Source organism: Uloborus diversus, unplaced genomic scaffold, assembly GCF_026930045.1.
Source record: "Uloborus diversus isolate 005 unplaced genomic scaffold, Udiv.v.3.1 scaffold_369, whole genome shotgun sequence".
Classification (NCBI taxonomy): domain Eukaryota; kingdom Metazoa; phylum Arthropoda; class Arachnida; order Araneae; family Uloboridae; genus Uloborus; species Uloborus diversus.
In genome coordinates this window covers 59,901-83,622 of record NW_026558537.1, presented here as the reverse complement: position 1 = coordinate 83,622, position 23,722 = coordinate 59,901, and the positions used below count along the sequence as shown (strand labels likewise).

Here is a 23,722-nt window from a genome sequence, read left to right as displayed (position 1 = left end):
GTCCAAAAATCTTAAACAAAAATTGACCTTATAAATTTTCTTTTATTTCAATAAAATTTTTCAAATACAGATAAATAGTTTCAAAGCGTGCTTTTTCCCACAACTTTTGAAGCCAGTGCAACAATTTAACATAAAACCCTATCTAAAACCATAAACCACAATTTGAAATACAAATGTAAATAGTATCGAATATCAATAAACACAATTAAATAATATTCTAATATTCGCATGCGTTTCGCACCAACACTACATGAGCCAAACAAATAACTCTGGTTTGTTCCTAATTTTTAAGCAACTTCAGTTTTTTTTTTTTTTTTTTTGAAGTAATCAGAAAATAAATTCATTTGCAATTATAAACTACATGAATGGTCATTTGACTTCCGCCCCCTCCCCAATTTTTCTTTTCTTTTTATTCGTTCCGTAGAATATGATAATTTTGACGATTTAAACTCGAGGGTGAAGAAAACTAGTGATTATTGTCCCTTAACAATATTAATTTTGTTATTTTCCTACTTATTGGTCTTTGTGAATTATTTTCATTGTTTGAATTGACTGTGCGATACATTCTAACGCTTAAATATTTAGTAACGATTGATTTTATAAACTTGTTAACGAGAAAATCTGCTGCTTCTGTTTCCAACATATGCTTATTTAAACTTAGAAAAACGGAATTCAAAATTTTTCTCATAACTCTTGTGGTCTCATGAGTAACATTATATTTTTGTGTTTTACTCCCAAAACTTTTTCATATTCTCTCTCAGTTGTTCTTCACGAATGTACATATTTCAATGGCTGCAATCTTGCATAAGTTATCATACTTGAATGTGTCCCAAAATTCTTAAATTTTATTAGGCCTATTTTTTGGTTTGTTGTAGTTGAGACTGCGTTGCAGTCGTCGCAGTTCACAACAGAGTGCACTTGCCGGACAAAAAATCCAGCGTAGTCAGAAACATCATTAATATACTGCGTCATGCTAATTGATGATTTCTGAATTTTCGAAATCGTCGTCAAAGGAATCGGAAGAAAAGGCTTTCTTTCAAAGCATTTTTGTTACGCTTCAAATTTAATCTTAGCATTTGAAGGTTGTCAAAATCAGCGCAATTTGAAGAACTGGAATCGATCAAGGCCTATCTATCCCTTTTTAAGATCTATGGTCATGACCCCCCCCCCCCCCCCCTTTGTATCCGCCATCGCTCCAGAGCATATTTATGATCAAAAGTTACTCTTTAATTTCTGTATGAATGAATAATCTTTTTTTCGCACTTCGAAATTGTCCGACGGTTATTGTTGAATCCCCCCTCACAACCTGATCGCACTGAAAGAAGTTTCAAGGTGATCCTGAGTAAGCTTATAAGTCATTACGCAGTTTAGAACTGGAATTCGGGCACCTACATACTTTTCATATGTTCCCAGCACACTTTTCATAGAAATTGGGGAACCTAAAAATACAGTTTTTCGCGGACATACTATAACTAATTTTCCATCGCTAGTTTTTAGTGATTTAATATAATGCTCGGCATCTACAGTAAATTGTTTAAAATATTCTTAATTTCGATTCTGCATGGGGACTTTTTTGCCTTTAGCAGAGAGAAAGATTTTTCTCCTCACTATGTCTTTATTTTTTAATAAAATTGGCACTAGCATTGCATTTATCAAACCCTCTTTCGCTAGAAAATCTCAGATTCACACATATAGAGATTTCTCACATAAGTATAATGAAAATCTTCAGACAATCCTAGACTTTTAATGACGCTTCGCATTGTTAGATCACTGCTGCCCGAGGAGAGGGAGACACGATGTCCCTCGATCACGTGATTCTCGGAAGAATTATGATGATCCCACTTTCTCCTGGCGAAATACGCTGCGCTGTAGGAGAAAGGCCTATCTATCCCTTTTTTAAGATCTATGCTGATTGCTGCAGTGTCCAGTAAATGTTATTCGGATCGGAAAATGGCCACTGGTGTAGAGACCCCCCTGCACTTGGAAATCCCGACGTGGCAGAAAGGAAGGTGAGCATATTGCAAGGTCGATGACATGGTAAGATTGTGTAGGAAGGTGAAAATAGGTATTTTCACCGTTGTTAAGAACGCTTACATCATTGTCTTCTATAAACTTCTCTATGATTAGACCTCTACTGTTAGAGTCTGGACTCCCCCAGAGAGGATTATGACCATTGAAATCCCCCAAGATGACAATTGGGGAAGGAAGTTGAGCTACAAGTGTTTGTAGTTCCATGCCTCTCTAGTCGTAATGGTATATATTATGTAAAACCCCAGCATGTTGATAAATGTTTTCAGAAGTCTAGTCATGATAACGTAGATTTGAGGGATAAACAAAACTCTAGTCATTTTTCCCGTAATATTGTTAATGTTGAATCTTCAAATGTAGAATCCTTAGAAATTTAACATAAAAGATTAGCACACGTAAATGCTGATTGTATAAAGAAAACCAACAATTTAGAAAGTGTACGGGGTTTGCCGAAATTCAAAGGGAGGAGATTCAATTGTGAAGATTACAAATTAGGAAAATTTAAGAAGGTATCCTTCAAACCCATTAATAAAGTTAAATCTGAAAAACCTCTTGATTTAATTTATTCTGATGTTTGGGGACCATATCCCGTAAAAGGATGAAATGGGGAGAGATATGTTTCAGTCATTGATGACTATTCCAAACGAGTTTCGTTGTATCCGATCAGAGAAAAGGGACAAGTAACTGGTATCCTTATTCAGCATATTAGGAGGGTTGGAAGATTTTTAGGATGTAAAGTGAAAGCTATAAGAACTGATAACGGAGGGGAATGTCAATAATGAATTTCAACATTTTTGTAAAAATTCTAGTATTTCTCATGAATTAACACACTCTTTTTGTCCAGAGCAGAACGGGGTCAGTTAAGTATTTAACAGGGTAGTTGCTAACGGAGCCACTGTATTGCTTGAAGAAAGCGGACTAGATAAAAAGTTTTGGCCAGTTGCAATGTTGCACTTCGTTTATACCTGGAACAGAATGCATTCGGATCAAAGCAAAACACCATTTGAGCTTTATGGGGGAAATATTCCATCATTAAAGTACCTTAAACCATTCGGAATTGTCGCTTACGTCAGAATTCCGAAGCAGAAACGTAATAAACTAGACCTAAAAGCTAGAAAAGGTGTTCTCATCGGTTATGCCTTTAAGACATAGGGTTATCGTGTTTATTTCCCAGAAACTGATAAAGTTGTAGAAAGCATTAATATTTCGTTTAATGAGAATTTGTTTTATGAAAATTAATTTAAAAGTAATCGCAGTGGAGGGGTGATGGGCCATTGTCATTTCGACGATAAATCTATCCTTTCTTCTGATGATGAAAATTCCGTGTACGAAGATACGAACCAATCCCAGAACGTAGAAAATTCCACGGGTTCAGATCGTCAAATTGCCACTACGTCGGAAGATGAAAGTACCATCGATGAAGAAGTTAGACTCCTAAAAGAAACAACTTGGTTTAGGAAAATAGCACCGCGGAAAGATGGATCGCGAACTGATGTGTATTATTACGGAAAAAATATTTCGAAACGTTCACGATATCAGAAAATATTGTAATAGAAATGCTATAGTCTTCGAACAGCATATTTTTAAGTTCCAAGATAAAAATGCATATGAAGGGGAAGTTAATGGTCAATCCATGAGCGCTAATTTTTCTCAATTATGACTAGATGAAGAAGATATAATTATTCCCAACACGTACAATGTTTTAAGTCAAAACAAAGGGAAAATTCCATGAAGGAAGAAATAAAAGTTTATCAGGAAAGAAAGGTATGGATTTTGACACCACTTCCAGAAAACGCTAATGTAATACGATGTAGATGAGTATACACTGTCAAACAAAACACCAAAAATACGAATTTTATATTTCCGTGGCTTTTTGGTCACGTGTGTAATGCCAAGTTAAGTATGTTTTCTTCCATGATTTACTGGAAAATTGACGAGAAAAGTAGGGCCTAGCCCCTGTGTAGCACCACTACACAGAGGTAAGACTGCATACGACAGGGTTTGCCTGCTATCCATGAACCTTGCAATAGCAACATAGAAAATCTATCAGTCTTGGTTGAAAAACTCAATACTACTAATGAGTTTGCTTCAAAATTTATTTTTCTGAATTTATGTTTTGACTGTTAGAAACCCTAGAGCTACAACACGGAACAGGTTCCACTGATCATAGTTAGAAGACCAAGGAGCTAGATAATAAGTTTTAAGGCCTCACTAAAGTCCTTTGTTTTTAGATGTTTAAGTGACGTTGACAAAGGTAAAAATACTTCAGCCGAAAATCATGCAGAAAGCACGATTACGTCTACCCGAAAGAATATGATGATACTAGTAGACTTCAACTTAAGCGAAAGAGAACAAGACAGTTGGTGCGTTGCGAAGACATGTGGAAACAAAAAAGAGTCAAGTTTTTTGTGTGATGAAAATAAATAATACTTGGATTTTGGGTATAAGAGGTTTGGGCTTAAGGGTATAATAAGGCCGGCAAAATCAGTGAAACAATATATTATAGTTGCAGGTATGAATGTAAAAACATTTCAGAAGAAGAGTGTTATAACATTTATAAAGATTTTTAGTCTTGGGATCTGTAAACATAATATAAACGGTTGCGTAGAAACAGATTCCCTCAAAAATTCATTAAAATATGGTAGTAAATCTAAATACAATAGAATTTTTGTAACACTTTTGTAAAAGTGTCTGTAAGTTATTTTTCTTCAAATCTCTTGACATAACCAGTGGCGTAGCCAAGGGGGAGTTCAGTTGAAAACAGCAATACAGTTCTACTCTGACGACTTGGAGAATTCTTATCTTTCGTTTCTAGAAGGAGAATGGGAGGTATGTAAGCTAAAATGGATGGAATCCAATATATGCCTTGGATTCTCTATCAAACCGAAAAAAAGAAGGCAGTTTTCCAGATACTCACTCTTCACTTAATACTGGCTACTCTCCCCTGTCTAAGGTAGCAAAACGAAAGGACATTTTCAACGCTTAAAAGAGTTAAGACCTATTCAGACAACGGTAGTGCTAAAGAGCATCTAAATGGACTTGCTGTGTTATCGATACAAAGAGAACTCCATACTACACGTTATGAAAAGTAGATGAATTTTCGAAAAAGAAGAGAAATCTTAGTTTTTAAAGTTTGGATATCTTTCTAGGTAAATTTGAATGGGTTAACATTATGGTAAAATACTTCATTTCTGACTACTAATTCAGAAAACCTTTTTTTAGCACATTTCTCATGCATAAATATTGACTTTATTTATCACTAAAAATTATCCTAATTAATAATTAGTAATTTATAATTTATGATGAAATCTATTTCTTTTTACGTAATTAGCCATTTAATGAAAAAAAAAATAATGTGATGGTATATTTAAGGCAATTGCTTATGTTTAATCAATTTAATCGGTTCGTTTGTTTTGGCAACAATTGAATTCATTTTTCTCATTGGCAACACTTTGAACTTATTTTTAAACTATTATTCAAACTACGATATTGCTGAAAGATGTATTGCAGTTTATGGTTATTAAAAATCAAGTTCTCTTGTGTTCTTTAAATAAGTACAGTTTTAATCACTATAAATCATCTCTACTTTAAATATGGAGCAGCTCTTAAAACCAAAAAGATTCGATATAGACCCAAAACACGAAAGATAAATGAATCCACAGGAAGAAAACTTAAACAATTTTCTTTAAAAACTAGCCGCCTGCGGCGACCAGCTGGTTCGCCTTCTTACGCCATTCGCCTTTCTGTGCAAGCAGCCACCTACGGCGGCTGTTTGGCTAACTTGTCATTTACCTTTTTACTTCAAGTTTGCCGCCTTCGGCGGTTGTTTAAATAAATTTGGCAGCAGTATTAATCAATCCATCTCTATCTTTTTTTGTGCCATTCACATTTTTACGCCAAGATTGCCGCCTTCTCTCTCTCTCGGCTGCTATCTACCTTTACAATCTATCTCTATATTTTCTTATCTATCTCTATTAATTTTGACCTCCCCGCCTATTTCTTAATAAAAACAAAGATCACTCAAAAAAACCGCTTTTTTTTTATTTAAGTAGAGCAAAAAAAAATCTCAAATTCCCCGTAGTGTGCAAAAAGTAGCGTTTGACAAAGATAAAAAAAATCTCGCTGTTTTTATTGAATTAATGCGCACAACTATGAAATGTAACGTAATATAGATACAGCGAAAGGTCCAGCTTGGGGGTGGGGGGGGGGAAACAGAAATAAATGCAATCCCTAAATAAAACAAAAAAAAAAGAAAGAAAAAAAGCAAGCGCTGCCGGAAAAACACGTGGTCATCACGTCAGAAAATGTAGAAGTAAGCTATATAGTAAAAAAAAAAAAAGATTAACATTGCTTGCGATTAAGATTCCATCGTAAATATCGAATCGAAACCCAAGTAGTGACGTCACAGGCATAAAAGATTGAAGAACGCTTTCTTCGACTGATGCGTGAAAGGACATGTGTTCAGCATTAAAAAAATTGTAAAAAAAAAAAACTATTGCGTATTTTTAAGAACTTTTTTCTTCTAAAGAGGGCGAAATGTTTTTATTATTACTAACTTAAAATTCAGAAATGAGGCTTTGATACTTCTCGCAGGATGATATTAGAAAAAAATAAAACCCAGGAAAACATGCAAATTAAAGGTTTTTTCAAAAATTCATAAAAAATACAAAAATTGCTCTATCTTCAAACTTTTTTCATTCATCATATTTAAAATTAAATTTCTTACACTATAGTACAAAAAATATTTGTATGCTGCGATTGGTTCGGAGTCTGTAAGGTAAAAATTACTAAAAAGTGCAAAAAAAAACACATAAAACATTAAATAACTTTTTTTCTAATTAAAATATCAAAAATCGAAGCAGGAGGTGCACATCTTCGGCAAAAACAGCACCTGTATACCAAATTTCATCTTTCTACGCCTTACCGTTTTCCCGGGAAGCGCGCCACACAAACATCTTATTTTATTATATGTATAGATTAAAATGATTCTTAAATTATTTTCTTTTGAGGTAATGACACACAACTGATAATGACAGACCAAAACAAAAATGAACAGAGACAATACAATTACTACAGAGACTAACAATTGAAAGAGACAATACAATTTACTTTTTAAATGAACATTGCAATAAATAGCTACTTTTTCCATTTAATTTTTGATCAGAGAGGCGATAATGTAGCAGAAAAAAAGCACTTGATGAAACATGTTCAGCAGGCACAGAGACAAAGGGTTGCAAGCAAGATAGATTTGTTGAACCAATTAGCAACCTTAGCAGCGAATAATCCATGTACATGACCTAATTCCCCAAACAAATTTTCTGAGGAGTTGGGACACAACCCAAATAACACGAGTTGAAGCCGTGAACACCAGTTGGGACATTCAGGTTATCTCAAATGGCATTGCTGAAAGTTTTGAGTTACTCGAGTGACTTGTGTCAGTTACCTGAACGCACCCTAACACAGAATGGACAAAATAACCAGCTTAGTACGTGCGAAAGGCTTCCAATGGTGGATTTTTAAACTGTTGATTTTGAAGTACTAGACATTGATTCCATTATTTTAAGCAAAGGTCAACAGTACCTGCTAGACATTTGTTCTGTTATAAAGTCAGGCAGCTGCCATGTCAACTCTCATCCATTTGCGAGCCAGACCCTATTTTCTATTCAAGATGACTGAAAACAGCTAACAGAGTTTGAGACTGTATGTAAGTATGGAAACTCCTTCAAATGAAAATAAAATGCTAGTAAATTTCATTCTCAAATCATACATACCTGTATGGCTCAAGATAAAGAAAAGCTAGTACTTAACAAATGGTCTTCCACACATTTTTGGGGTTATCAAATTAACAAGATTTCTACCAGTTAATTTGATTCAAGGGGTTAATCCTGTGATCGAAAGAAATGCATTTCTTCATTTTTTGAATTAAAATCACAGCTAGTAAAACTGCTGACGAATGAAACTTTGGTAAATTTCCATGCCACACTCAAGCTGTAGATGAAGGTTAGTTACTGAAGCACCTAAAAAAAGTTGCTGGCACAAAGAACCAAGATGGTTTTGTAAGATCCAACCCAGCATCCAGAGTTTCCATGCCAAAGTTTACCAGCAAGTGCAGCTTCAATTTACCCATCGAAAAATAGTGAGGCTTTAGCAATGAAGCTTTTTTTTTTTTTTTTTTTTGGAACGATTGGGGAATTTTTTACTATCCTCACTTGATCAAAGTTGTTGCTCTGATTCTTGATTTCTTCATTACCATGATGAGTATAAGACTTGCTAGATGTTATAATATTTAATTAGAAGACAAATTTGGATTAATTCACAGCTAAGCTGAGGCAGATGCACTTTTAAAATTAGTTCTTGAAAATTTGGTTTTTAAGATAAGCACATTTTTATTAAGAGAATGTTTAATGTGTTTATTTGCAGATGCCGAATACTTGATGTGTCACCAATTGCAGGAGAAATTACAGCAAACAAAATAAATCAGCATCTTCAGTTTCCTACAAAATAAAGATTTGAAGGCAAAGTGGTGCAAGGGGTTCCTAATTAGTCGAGGCGAAACCCCCTGCTTTTAGTTTTAGGTTTGAGCTCTAGTTTATTGTTTTTAGCTTAGCAAATGGTGCGTTTGCCCATTGTTACTCTATATTACATGTACTGGAGCTTAAGCATTCTCTTCTAGTTTATAGTTAAAATTTTGGTCTTTTGACCATAATTAATGAATCCTCCACGGCTGATGAGCTCTGGATTCACTCTTTTTCTATTCCTACTTAATAGCTGTTTGCATTTTTCCTTTTTATCATCATTTGTTATTTGTAATTCTGTTTGCTTAATTTTATATTTACTTGGCTTTTTAGTTTTGCTGCGTTGCGCATCTATGGGCTCTTGGTGTGGTCTTTTCAATATTTTTCACTTTTATTATTATTTTATATATATATATATATATATTTGCATTTAATTACAGCTTTGTCTCATTTATATTTGCATCTAAGTTGGCACTGCACTGGTTTTAACCAGGGTATATTGTAGTATATCTGATTTTACGTAAGATTAAAAAATATTTTAATCAGTTTAAACATAAATTAATACATTACATGTTCATTCCATTAGATAATTAATTAGCAACATGAATTTTCAATTTAAAATGCTAAAATTTATTTTATTTTATTTATTTATTTTTTTTTTTTGAAATTCATGAAGTTGTATAACTACAAAAATTTCAAAAAATTTGTTTTTATGTATTTTGAAACTCTATTTCAATATGTTTTTAATGATACAAACATCTTGATCGTGCTCATTTGATCACCTATTTTGATTAGTGATGTGCCGGATCGTTAAAAAAGTAGATCCGCGGATACGGATCATTAGAGTCTAGATCCACAGATACGGATACAGAGCTCAAACTTTGTTTACCTAATTCAACTATCCAAGTGCAAAATTCGTAATTTAAGGTATTCCCGTCAGGGGAATGGCACTGTTTCTTCAAAGAATGTTATCTGCGCCGAAAATAAAATCAAGACTATGATTTAGCGGGGAATTCAACTGAAACACGTTCGATCAAATCAGAAACGGTCGAATTTCTCCTTCGATTTCGAACGTTTTCCAAATCGTTCGAATTCGGGATTTCAACTTGCTGTTTTACGTTCGATCGAAACGCGTAGGGTTGCAATCGAATGTTTTTTTCGCCCAGCGTTTCGTCAGATAACCGGATGTTTGAGGTAGCCAATCACAAAATTGAATGAGGGAATGAAGTTAACTGTAACCTTAGCTGCTGCCTGTTTGTTTTCGTTTGCGACATCGTGGAAAAGGTCATTTTCTTCGTTTGTGCCATCGTTGTAAAAGTTGTTAAAAAAATGAGTAGCCGTGAAACGGATATTTTGGTTGAAATTTTAAAAAAGAAGCCTCGCGACCTTTTTACATCAAAGATGGGGCCTGCATCACAGCAGGCGGACTTAAGACAAGCATGGGAAGAGGTTGCAACGGAGCTGAACGCTTGTGGCGTTTCCAAATCCAACAGAAGTGGTGCAGACCTTAAGAAAAAATGGCAAGATTTAAAGTACAGAATAAAAAAGAAATACCAGTTAATCAAACAATACAGGGAGACAACTGGCGGCGGACCTCCTCCTCCCCCCTTGACTGATATTGAGGAGAGTGTGGTGGAGATGATAGGCCTGACAGTATTTGAGGGGATTACAGACGATAATTTTGACTCCACATGCCTTTTGTTGAAGGTAAGGACATGTTTGGATACAATTTATATTAAACCTTATTAAAGGTAATTCAATGCATGATGCATTTGATGTAAAATATAATTTTTTCCTTATATTTTCTTAAACAATATAACAATGTTTTGAAGTTTCAAATGTCTTAGGTTTTAAAAAAAAAAAACTTTTATTGCTATTTTTATGCATGTGTTACTAGTACAGTATGTAACAGGAGCTTGATTGCAATGGTTTCTTCTGTACAATTCTCCAAATGTTGTACCATTAAAGACTTCCAAAAGATAAAATTTGTAAATAAAATACATGGTTAAAATTCAAGTTAAGTTTTGATATGTATCTCAATGTGATATCTTAGTCTGAACAGCAAAGTCATAAATTGTATATAAATGAATATGTAGTTATATATATATTAAGGCTGGGCGATTAATCGTAAAAAACCGGCATGTATCCCACGTCGTTAAACTGGTTTAGAATTTTTCTCTAAATCAATGCTTCGATACTTCTCCGATGTACCTTTACAGGGTTACTGCCGTAATGTCTATTTTTTTCACACTAATCTTAATTAGCAGCGCCAATTTAATCTGGCTCAACAATGAAGGTACAAGAACTTCATTTCTCCCAAAACATATAAGAAATGCATATACGTTTTAAGTTATTATTGATGAACTAGTAAGTTTAATATATAGTCATTTGCCAGAAAAAAAGCTAATTTTTAGTATCAAAATAGTAACAAAAAATGCAAACATGTACTTTGGTGTCACAATGAGTGAAGTTTTGTGGTGCAACAGAAGTTGGAAGACAAATATGAACTACAAATCCATTTTGTGCAAAATTTGTTCTAGACGACATATGTAACCTCCCCCTGTAACATTAGCTCTCTATTTTTGCAAAATTTGTTAGATTAAATTTAAGATATATCGGTGCAATTTCTCAGAATTAAAGCCCCCCCCCCCCCCATGTATATTTCTTAGAAACTATAAAATCCTCTTTGAGAGTGCTGCTGATTACAAATAACCTTAATGTAGACTTGCCAAATTTCCGGATTTAGCCCGGTAATGCCGGATTTTTGCCTCATCTTCCGGGTTACCGGATTTTTGTGATTTTTTCCCAGAATTCCTCTAATTTTTCCGTCGGTAATCAAAAGAACGTGTACGGATTCGAATTTTCTTCCGCTGTGGACAGCGACTTTCCTTTCCCTACCGCCCGTCTGCAATTGGTCACCCTTCTAACGATCGCTATTCAACATGACGTCATAGATCGCTCTGTGCGGCGCCAAACTCAACGCTGTTCCCTTCCTCCCCCCGCCGTTGTTGGCGATCCGCTCAGCAGGATGGTTTGAGATGTTTGGCATCGTGCCAAGTAACGTGTTCGCTTTCGGGTGCGCTTGCTACTTGGCTTACATTAGCTACTGCAGAGTGTGTAGGCAATGGATGTTAAGAAAGCTTCGGAAAAGTTTTGAATTTTGGTGGAACTTGACGATGTCTGGAAGAAAATACAATTCTATCTTTAACAAGTCTTACAGTGTTGATCATCCATGCATTATAGAATCAAGAAAAGGTCAACAGTTTGCGTTTTGCTCTTTGTGCTGTTGCGATTTTTCCATAGCCCATAAAGGAAAAGGAGATGTTATTTCTCATATCCGCACAAAAAAACACCAGGACAGTAAACAAAGTGTTGAAAATAATCAAACTTTGAGTTTTTCCCGACCTAGTAGCTCTTCTAATGCTGGTATCCAAGCTGAGTGTTTGTTCACATCGTTCTTAATTGAACACAACATATCATTAAGTTCTGCTGATCATGCAAGTTCACTTTTCAAAAAGATGTTCCCTGACAGTGAGCTGATCAGGTCCATGCAGAATGGTCCATTTTCGATTGCTACTGATGGAAGCAACAAAGCTGAGAAATACTATCCAATTGTTGTCACCCTCTTTAATCCTTCACATAAAACAGTTCAATCGTCTCTGTTTCGTGTTCCTGTTTTAGAAGGTGATAGTACTGGGGAAAAAATCTTCAATTTACTTAATACCACATTCAAAAGTGAAAATGTGCCTTTAGAAAATTGCCAAGCTTTGAGTGTTGATAATGCTAATGTCATGACTGGTAAATTTAAAGGACTTATAGCTTTTTTTAAACTTGAGGTTAACCATATTGTTTGCATTGGATGTCCATGTCATCTAATCAATCTAGCTGCAGAAAAGGGTGCAGCCTGTCTTCCTGGTGAGGTGGAAGATTATTTAATCGATATCTATTATTATTTTCAACGAAGCTCTAAAAGGAAAGAAAATTTTGAAAAATTATGTGATTCAGAAATGAGGAAATTACTAAAACATGTATCTACAAGGTGGTTATCTTTAAGTAAATGTTTGTCAAGATTATTCGAGCTATGGGATCCTTTGTTAACATATTTTAAAGAAGAAGTAAAAAAAGATAAAGCTACTGCAGTGGGAAATAACTTAAAGTTCTTTACCATTCCTAAATTGAGTGAAAAAATCTGTAGTGCTTCCAATAAGAGACAGAATGAAGATCCAGCTGAAAAATTAAATAAGTTTGCACATGGCAAAAAATTGGTGAAAGAAAGTGATAGGGGTTCCAATAAGAGACAGAATGAAGACCCAGCTGACAAATTAAATAAGAAGTTTGCACATGGCAAAAAAATTGTGAAAGAAAGTGATAGAACCCCTAAAGTAACCATTCATCAAAACAAGCATTCTTCTGACTCTACCAAAATACTTACCCGTGAAGAAAGAATCTTCGTGTTTTTATCTGATGACTTGCACAGAGCTGTTTCCGCATTTTTATTATTCATTTTACCAACGTTTGACAAAACAAATGTATTGTTTCAAAGCAGCAAGCCAATCATACATTTAGCTAGATCAATTCTCCTGAATCTTCTTAAAGATGTCTTGTCCAAATTTGTGTTGCCATCCATTATAAAAAATGCTGAAATGATTAAAGCTGTAAACTACCATGCTATGGAAAACCAAAGTCGTGATGAAGACATTTTCATTGGTAGAAACACAGAAAAAATAGTTTATGGTTTGGCTCCATCAAAAAAGATTAAATTTTTCTCAAGTGTTAGAGAATTTTATGTATCATCATGTGATTACATCATTCAAAAATTTCCAATTGATGATGAAATATTTATAAATGCTGAAGTAGCAAATTTAAATCAAATAGAAACAGCATCATTTTCTAATATACGTTTTTTTGTAGATAAGTTTCCATGCATCTGCTTAAAAGCTATTGATGTTCCTAACGAGGATGAAGCTCTAGATACACTTCAGGCTGAATTTTGTAGTCTTCAGCTTGAAAACATTCCTAAAGAAATATTAGAATAGGAAAGAGCCGACACTCAATGGTGTTTAATATCTGATCTTAAAGATGATGTTGGTGCTCTTAAATTTCTACATTTATCAAAAATCATGCTCATGATACTAACTACTCCGCATAGCAACGCTGAGTGTGAAAGGATTTTCAGCTATGTAACTAAAGTCTGCACAAAATTTAGGTCTAGTATGTCGAGAGAAACTATAGAAAATTTACTGATAAACAAATCAAATCAAAGGGGTCACTGCTGTGATCAGAAATTTGACTCTGACTTTTTGAGAAGAGCCAAATCATGCACTGCAAATGCATTAAATAAAAATTAAAGAATTATTCAAATATGTATGGTAAAATATTATTCTAGAATAACTATAATTATTATTAATCAAGATGTTAATGAAATATATATTAAAATAAGAACAACAATCAATGGAATGTATTCAATCATATTAGGGATGTCTCAATAAATTAACTCTGGTAAATATTACAGAATTTGTTTCCTTAGTATCAATTCAATTTTGTTGTAATATGTGTTGAACACAATTTTTTAGTATTCGTTGGAAGAGTTGCAGGATTTTCTCATGTAAATTGCAGGATTTTTCATTTTTCAAGGTTGGCAGGTCTGTTAATGCAAGAATATGTAAGCTTTTAAATAAAATGCATGACTTTGCATCCACTTACTTGTATCTTTTTGCATTGAAAATTGTGATTTGCTTATGCCTTGTATATATTTTGTGAAATTTACACATGCAAGTTGTAGTCAAAAAAAAAAAAAAATCTTACATTGCAATGCAAGGTTGGCGATGCATCCATCATGGTGTAGAAATTCCTACCAGCCCTAATATGTGTGTGTGTGTATATATATATATATATATATATATATATATATATATATAATTATTTCTTTTTTTTTCAGATCATAAACAATGAGAACGATCATCCAGAAGCTAGGATGGAGATGCCAGAATTTGAAGTGCCATTCAATGATGAATTGGCATCAATTCAACAAGAGAAGGAGCAGATCCATGTGAGGGATACAGCTTCAACTTCTTTGGAGAGTAAGTGTTTATTGTACATTGTTTTGTCAGTCAATTTATCATGAGTACATTTGAATATTTTTAATAAACCACCTATGGAAAATGCTACACTAATAATTATAGTCATTTACTAATTAACAAAAAATTCCTTACCTTCTTTTGAAGTTTATTATATTCAACAGTTACAGAAAAAATTTATGAAAAAAACCCTTCAGCAAAAATCAATTTATGTGCAGTATGTCTTAAAACATACCTCAATGCCCACCCCCTTTTTTTAATGATTTAATTTCTTCACTCATACCTGCAACTGCCCTCTTTCATGACTGGACCACTTATCCATATTTATTCAAAAAAGTTTTTTTTTTCTGATGAAATTTGATTGATTCCTACAAACAGCTGACTTATAATAGCTAAAACTTCAGTAACTAACACTTTTTGATATCTTGTAAGTAATTTTTTGAATATCTTTTAAGCGTTTTTTCACGTTGTAAATTACTCATAATTTGTCTTCTTTTATGGGGGAAAATGGAAACTCACTGTGCCCTTTCTGAAATTTACAGCAAGTTTTGTCTAACAATTTCATAAATGTTGATAAATTACTGCAGTATTGTCGGTTTTTTAATATCAATTTTAATTTATTTAATAATGATGTGTAATATCTCTTCAAGAGTTGTAGGTTATGAAAATATTTTTGTAGTTTTTGGCTTTGACAACATGTATGAAATAAAGATCTACAACTTTGCTTTCTTATTCATCATTATAATTGTTTTAGGAGCTGTATTCATAATGCGGACCTACATACCACAGGCATGGGGTAAAAATTAATGTAAAACAGTTTGATGAATTGAACATTATGAAATCATCTGGGATGAGAGATATATTTAATGAAATATATGGTAGAAAATCAAAGTGGTGCTCCTTTATTTTTTGGTCAGATAAAAAATAAAAGGGAAACCCATGTACTATTCCCCCTATCTAGCTTAGAATATAAAATTAGATGGAATTAAAATATTTAGTTAAATTTTCCTACTGTGGGCATTACTTGAAATAATTTGTTGATTCATTTTCATATATAAATCATAAAATTGTTGATTAATTATAATCAATCTACACCCTTTGATACATATAATGGGACCTGCAAGTCTGTGCTCCCTTAATTAGTGGATAATAGAGAATGTTTAATTTTTTTGCAAATGTATAAATTAATTGTTTTTTGGTGTTGTGAATTTCTAATGAACACTCAATGTTGTGCAGTTAACCATGCTGTAGAACAGTGTTTTTCAACCTTTTTCATGACACGACCCCCCTAGTATCAAAAAATATTTCGCGACGCACCCCCCCCCCCCCCCCCCGACCTTTTTTATTTTATGTATGTTAAAAATATTTAATCCATACAAAAGTTTTAGGGCGTTTGCGTTATTAGGATTCGAATATAAATATATAATTAAGTACGTAAAACAGTACAGGTTCCGAGTGCTACCGACAGATGGCACTGGTAGTCCCCCCGCGCGAAAGGTCCACAGGTTTCGAGACGTTTCGTTACGCTTCGAGATGATTCTCGCTAGAATGCGCAGGCCTATAAAAGGGGCGGTCGGCTACGGCAGTTGCAGTTGAGTGCATGAGCGCAAAGCAAGTGAAATCGGAAGCAAGACCGCGATACGTGAAAAACGATTCGGAAGTGAAACTACGGTGTTATACGGACTGTGTGTAAGATATCAAAACACTTGTTTTAACGTATTTATTTGTGTTGTTTGTTTTCATTGAAAATGGATAAATTTCTGAAAAGATCATCAGAACTATCAACGTCTAGCGGGAGTAGTGGAATAAAAGAAAAAACGTCTTTATGACGAGAATTATTTGAAATTTGGGGTTTACTGTGATTGACAATAAACCGCAGTGCGTAATTTGCTTTGAAATTTTGTCAAGAGAAAGCATGAAGCCATCGAAGTTGGTACGCCACCTAAACACAAAAACATCCTAATGAAAAAAATAAACCCGTGGAATTTTTTGAGCGAAAATTAAAAGCTCTTGAACATCAAAAAAACTGCTATAGGACAAATGTCCAACCTAAATGAGAAAGCGTTGCTTGCTAGTTATCGAGTAGCTTTTCGTGTGGCTAAAGCAGGAAAACCTCACACTATCGCCGAAAATTTGATTTTACCAGCGGCTTTAGATATAGCAGAGATTATGTTTGGCAAGCAAGAGATCGAAAAGCTCAAAAGTATACCTCTCTCTGACAATACTATTCAACGCCGGATAAGCAATATGGCGACTGATGTTCGTGATCAAGTCATAGAAAAAATAAAGAAAAGTTCTTTTGTGTCCTTGCAATTTGATGAATCAACGGATATTGCGGGTTGTGCGCAGTTTGTAGCTTTTGTGCGTTTTGAATCCAATGAAAAATTAATTGAAGAAATACTATTTTGCAAGACACTTCCCACAAATACTACAGGTCAATGCTTGCATGACATATTCATTGAAGCTACGCAAGATATGAATATCGATTGGGCACAAAAATGCATTGCTATTTGTAGTGACGGAGCAAAAGCCATGACTGGTGCGAAGAGTGGATTTATTGCTAGACTGAAAGAACAGATGCCAAACGCTTGTTGGATGCACTGCTTTCTCCATCGCCAAGCTCTTGCAGCCAAAACCTTGCCACAAGAATACAGTCAAGTTCTACATATTATTATTAGTATTGTAAATTCTATTAAAGGAAAAGCGTTGCAGACTCGATTGTTTCGACTCATTTGTGATGATATGGGGGCTCTCCACCGAAATTTGCTTTACCATACAGAGGTTAGGTGGTTATCGAAAGGCAAAGTACTGACCAGAGTTATGGAACTTCGAGCTGAACTATTAGTATATTTACAGCAAGCCAAGTCACATTACTCTGAATTCATTTCTGACCCGGAATTCCTTTTGAAACTGGCTTTTCTTTCGGACTTATTTGAGCATTTAAATAACTTGAATAAAAGTCTTCAAGGGCGGGATGAAAATGTCATTACAGCAAAAGACAAACTCCATGCCTTTATCAAAAAAATTGAATTCTGGTCATCATCTATAAATCAAAACAACTTTGATTCATTTTCGTCGACACAGTCTTTCATTGAAGAAGTCGGAAGCGAGATAAACATCAATTCATATATATCTGGTATGAAAATGGTGTTAGATAATTTGAAGAAAGAATTATGTCATTACTTCTCAGTGCAAGAGATATCGGATAGCACTGGGCAAAGATGGATCTTAAATCCGTTTTTAAATGCAGCTATAAATGAGGCGAATTTAGCAACTAAGCTCAAAGAGAATCTGCTAGAATTATCTGCCGATGGGATGTTACAATTGGAATTCAAGTCTGAAAATTTGGATACCTTTTGGTTAAAAAGAAAAACAGAATACCCAGAATTAACAAACGAGGCTTTGAAGTGTTTGATTCCATTTGCTACCTCGTACTTGTGCGAGTTGACATTTTCATCAATGGCCCAAATAAAAAGTAAACTAAGGAATCGCTTAAATTTGGAAAACGATTTAATACTTAATGTTGCAAAAACGGATCCACGATGGGAGAAATTGATTGAACAAAATCAAGCGCAACCTTCACATTAAAATGAACGAGTACTCGAAGATTTTATTTTTTGGTAATGTGTGATATGTGTAGTATGTTAATGTGTAATGTGTATAAATAACATAACGAGTATCATTTTGTAAACTTTTTTCTTAATATATCTACCTTTTTAAAATTTATTGATTTTTTACTGAGTTCTCGCGACTTTTTTCTTAATATATCTACCTTTTTAAAATTTATTGATTTTTTACTGAGTTCTCGCGACCCCCCTACAAAGGCTTCGCGACCCCCTGGGGGGTCGCGACCCACAGGTTGAAAAACACTGCTGTAGAAGACTGTATAACGCACATCTTGGGGCTACAGCTTTTGCGTTACACAGGTTTTACCATTATGTAGATCATTCAAATTTTGAAACTAATATTCAGATTATAAGTATTCAAGCACTAATTATGCAGTATATTATTTGCATTGTCATTCACAAATAAATGTTTCAGAATCAAAAGGAAGTTGATTATCTTGCACTTCTGCTAGCTTCCGGGTTTTCAAAACAGCTACAATTTCAAGACAAATCTGGCACTTTTTTTTTCTTTTTCTGTGAATACTAATTTTCATTTAAAGGCTATGAATTAAAATAAAAAGAAGAAAATCTGTTTCCACATTGCCGTTTGGGGGCCTCTAAAGAGTGGGGGCCCTAGGCCATGGCCTATTCTGTAATCAGGGCTTGAACCTCGGGTATTATGATAATGAAGTTATACTGTTTACAGTGTTGCAGTTGGAAAAAGAAATATTTAGTGCTCACCAAAGGAAAAGGTAGTTCAAGACCAATTTACTGTTCTTACAATAAAAAACTGAACATTTTGAGGGGTGGATTACCCCCCTCCCCTGTAAATACAGGACTGCATATGTATAAATTTATTTTTCTGTGTTAATGCTTTAAGCACTAAAGTTAAATATTTAGGTTTCAAAGGTGGAACTTCAAACATTTTTGTTGATTTTCTTTTTAGATTTCCAGGAACATCAACTCCTCGAGTACAACAATTCAGAGAAAGGAATAAAGCTGAAGAAGAAACAGATATTAAAAAATTGATCGAATTGAGAAAAACGGCTAATGTTCTACAGGAACAAACAAATAAATACTTTGAGTGTTTGGTCAAATTAAAATGTGCAAAATACGGTGTAGATTTTAAAGATCTGCTTGATAAATAAATTTTATTTAAAAAGACTGTCGTTTCATTTTTTAGAAAACTAAGGACTTTTATGTTGACTGTTAGAAAAAAAGAACTTACTTAAAAAACATCTTGACACAAAGTAAAGTAACTTTTTGTGGTATCTTAATTCTAAACAAAATGCTATTCCGTGTGGAGACTTAAAAAGAAATCCATAGCAGATTCTATATATTAAGTGATCATGTATGAATTTTCTTTTGATATTCGAGTTCAGTCAGGTGGGGTAAAATGGGTAGTTTTAAAAAAAATTCTGCATAATGAACATTAGAAAAAATGCATCAGCCAAAAAAAAAAAAGTTTTTCTTATATCCAAAGTTACATCATGATTTCGGCCATACATTTTAGAAAGAACACTATAAAAATGAATATTCTATGCAGTGGTGTTCCCATAGGATATATGCCGTATACTCTCAAGCTTCTAAAATTTTCATATTGTGACATTATGTATATGATCGCATGCACATATTGTGCATAGTGGGAGTATACCCTAAGAAAAATTGATGGGAACATCACTGTTAATACGTAATTTCAAAAAATCAATTAAAGAGTAAATTCACCAAATGAAACAATTCAAGTTTCAAACGTAGCTGTTACTTCTATAAAAAGACATTTTCATTTTAACTTTAACTGAGCTAATATGCCAAATATGTTATAATAGCACATGATTTTTTTTTTTCATGGAAAAAGAAATATTTACAAAGATGTAGTGAACTTCAAGAAATACAGTTTCTCAACTAAGCAAAACATTTATTTTCTCATTTATAACTATCGTAGATTTCGGGCCACACCATCCCTTATTATGCGCGCTTGTAAAAATGGTGCACTTATAGTGTTACGGCCGTTACTGCTACTTTCCTAGTCATCAGAATCTTCTTCCTCTTCATCATCCAGTGCCGAATGGTGATCAAGGAACTCCTGGTCTGCTAATAAGTTTTTTCGTTTTAAGCACAAATTGTGCAATACTGCACAAGCCAGAATTATAATACAGACCTTTTCTGGTTTGTATAGAAAACATCCTCCAGACGCATGGAGACAACGGAACCTCGACTTTAAGATTCCATTGCACCAATCTACGGTGTTCCTAATGGAGCGCAGCTTATCATTGTAGTTTTGGTGCACACGTGTCTGTGTCTCGCTCTCGCTGTATGGCTTCATGAGCCATGGCTCCAGGGGATATCCTAAATCTCCTATTAGGAAATCTCTCCCATTTACCGACGATAGTAGTCTTCGCAACCCACTACATCCCCAAATGTAGGAGTCGTGGGTGCTATCAGGCCACCTAACTACAATATCTAAGATTTTGCAGTTGACATCACAGACCTAAATTACAAAAGAATTACATTAAAATCTGGTATTTTTTCAAATTTATTAAAAACTTTGCAAAATACGAGTAGTTTATTACATGGATATAGAAGTATCATTTCTATAGTACACAAATGCAGAAGCATATAAATAACATGATAAGCAGAGGTCGATCCAGGCTAAAATTAGGTCCACTTTGCGGTCCCTTCACAAAATTTCACAGCCTAAAAGCCGCCCCCTTCACAACATTCTGAATCATAAAAATGGCTCTATTCCCTATGTGTAGCAGATACCTGATAATTTAAATTTGTTTGAATGTATCACTTTTTTCATATCTTTGATTAAATCTAAAAACATCAAACATCTTATTAAAAACGTTACATTATTTGCTCTTATTATACTCATTAGACCTTTCTCAATAAAGTATGATGACTGAAAATGCTTTGATATTACGTTTTGCCAGGGAAAAAAGGCAAATTAATGAATATTTCTTTTTTAAAAAAGTAAAGAAAATTCACAAAAATGTTATACATTTCACAAATGCAGGCTTAGAAAATAAAACCTGGATCTACCTCTGATAAGTAATATTTCATTCACCTTTATTTCTGTAGCAAAGTATCATATATGCTTAAAAGCAACAAAAGCAATGGCATACATAACACCTCTGCGGGGGGAAGGGGGCAAGAAATATGAGCGCACATGCTCTGAAAAAAAAAAAAAAAAATGCTGTGTCAAAATGCAATTTTTTCTTATTATGGTGGAGGGGAGTGTACTAAGTCTACGTACACTACTGAACGAAAGAGTACTTCATCAAGAGGTTCTCACAATCAGGCCTGCAGGGAGAGTGGGGTCAATTGCTCCATTAAGTTGGCTATCACCAAAAAAGGTTACCCAGGGGATCAACTTTCCCTGGATGATGCCATTGGTATCCAAAGGGACATTGATGCAATCATTGATGATATCCCCCTCCCCCAATGACAACGTACCTCAATTTGCAGCTGTCAGTCTTTCAAATGGTGCACTGGTTATCCAGTGCACCAATGACTTTGCTGCAGATTGGGTACATTTGCACTTCAATGAGCGCACTGCAGGCGACTCTGAACTTGCAGTGCTGCCCTAGAAAGACCTTGTGAAACTGGTGAATGCCTTTAAGACAAGGGATATCTACACCCTGGAGCAAGATAAAGTCTTGAAACGACTTGCTCGTCTCAAACCCGGCCTCAACACGAGCAGCTGGAGAGCAAGAGACAAAAAGGTCGTTAAAGACAATTATGTCAGGTGCATCTTCGAGGTGGACTCTGGTTCAGCCGAGTTCATTAAGAAGTCCAACCTGGAACTGTTTGTTGGGGATTTTAGCAAAGGTCTGTGTAAGATCCTGCATGATCCCAACACACAAAATGCTCCTGGTGCAGAAACTGCCTCATCCAAGGACTTCGATGTTTCATTGGAGCCCAAGGATAATGTGGAGGCAGTTGAAACTCCTGCTGGGAGCAATGTTCAAGATCCTGCAAAGATGGAAGGGGTGGAAACTTCGGTGGATGGGACACCATCTAAATCCACTCTTACTTAAGTATTGAGAGTAAAGATAATGGTTCTAACTCTCCTAAATCCACTACAAGTTCGATTACGAACTTTATGGAAAATCTTGACGTTTCAGATGCAGATTCCGATGTCACGTTAACGGATGAGACCCTCTTGCAGGATACTCATCCTAACAAAGCTGCCCCTTAGCGGGTCCCCGCTCTCTGCAATGGCGGTGCCCGGCATCATTGTTTCGCAGCTTAACCTTCATCATTGCCAATCTGCTACTGCTCTTCTCAGTAAAGACTTGGCTGAAGGAAGAATGACATTGCCCTAGTACAGGAACCCTGTACTGGTTAACCACGGGAAAATCCTCGGTCTGGGTAGTTGTGGTAATCTCTTCTATGATTTGACTTGTAGTAGACCGAGAGCCTGCGTAGTTGTTAACAAGCGCCTGAATACTCTCTGCCTACCAAAGTTTCTTGACGGTGATAATGTCGCCATCCAAGTATTTAATGAAGATGGTGCTTCGGCATGTTTCATGTCGGCTTATCTACCCTATGAGGATGAGATTCCTTTAGCAACCTCAGCCAGGAAAGCCACTCTCCCTCGTAAAGTGCATGCTCCGGCCCCAGAATAGTCACGATGCAACCTCTCATCCGGTACCTTCTCGGAATTGAAGAAAGAGTCAAGCCTTCTGGAATAATCACATTAGAAGTCATAGGAATGATTGACAAAGCCTGGAATGGTGTAACTTCCTTAACCATTAGAAGTTGATTTAAGAAAGCTGGGTTCGTGAAGAATAAAGAGGATGTCACCATATGTAACATAAACCACGAAACCAGTGTGTTAAGGAAAGATTGTGGATGTCTTTCTGAACTGTTTGATTTAAATGAAGTGGAATTCCAAGACTTTCTAAACATCGATAAAGAAGTTGCAATGTGTGATAAACGGGAAGACTACAAAAATTCTGCCTTATTCAATTTCTGACCAGGATGAAGAATATTAAAAACATACTGATCATAATATGAACTTTAACTGTTATTGTGCATTCAATAATAAATATGTACAGCAGCTGAAGCTTTGGCACTTAGCTGGCCAAAGCTTTGAAATTCGGCAGTCTAGCCAAATTGCACTTTTTGCCATCGCTATTTATGATACAAACTTTAATACATGATATACAAGATTTATTTTTACTTAGACAAAATTTACTGCCATGGGACGGATGGTAACTTATGTTTTTTCTGAGCAGAATGCCGACTTTTACTCCATATTCCGTGAAAAACAGGTTTCCATTTAGAACTCTTAACAGCTAAATTCTTTATATTAGCTTTAATTCTTTTGTCTGGTAATCCTTTCTTTTGCTCCTTGTGAACTGAAAGACAAAAAAAAAAAAAAAAAAAAAAACACATTTAAAATATTTAAAAAACAAAAAAAAGCAACATAAATACTTTTTTTCTTTCAATTTAAACATAATACAGTGAAGCACCATTCATACGTTTTCGA

General features: G+C 34.7%; 1 protein-coding gene across 1 annotated transcript in view; it reads right to left on the bottom strand.

Moving 5' to 3' along the window:
• Positions 1–20,236: 20,236 nt before the first annotated feature.
• The window catches only part of LOC129233388 (uncharacterized), a 51,871-nt gene continuing 48,385 nt past the window's right edge, over positions 20,237–23,722 (bottom strand). Inside the window, exons 7-8 of the mRNA XM_054867422.1 lie at positions 23,414–23,591; positions 20,237–20,713 (exon numbers count right to left, since the gene is read on the bottom strand). Of these exons, the coding sequence (XP_054723397.1) occupies positions 23,425–23,591 (167 nt within the window). The 3' untranslated portion in view covers positions 20,237–20,713; positions 23,414–23,424. The remainder of the gene's footprint in view (positions 20,714–23,413; positions 23,592–23,722) is intronic.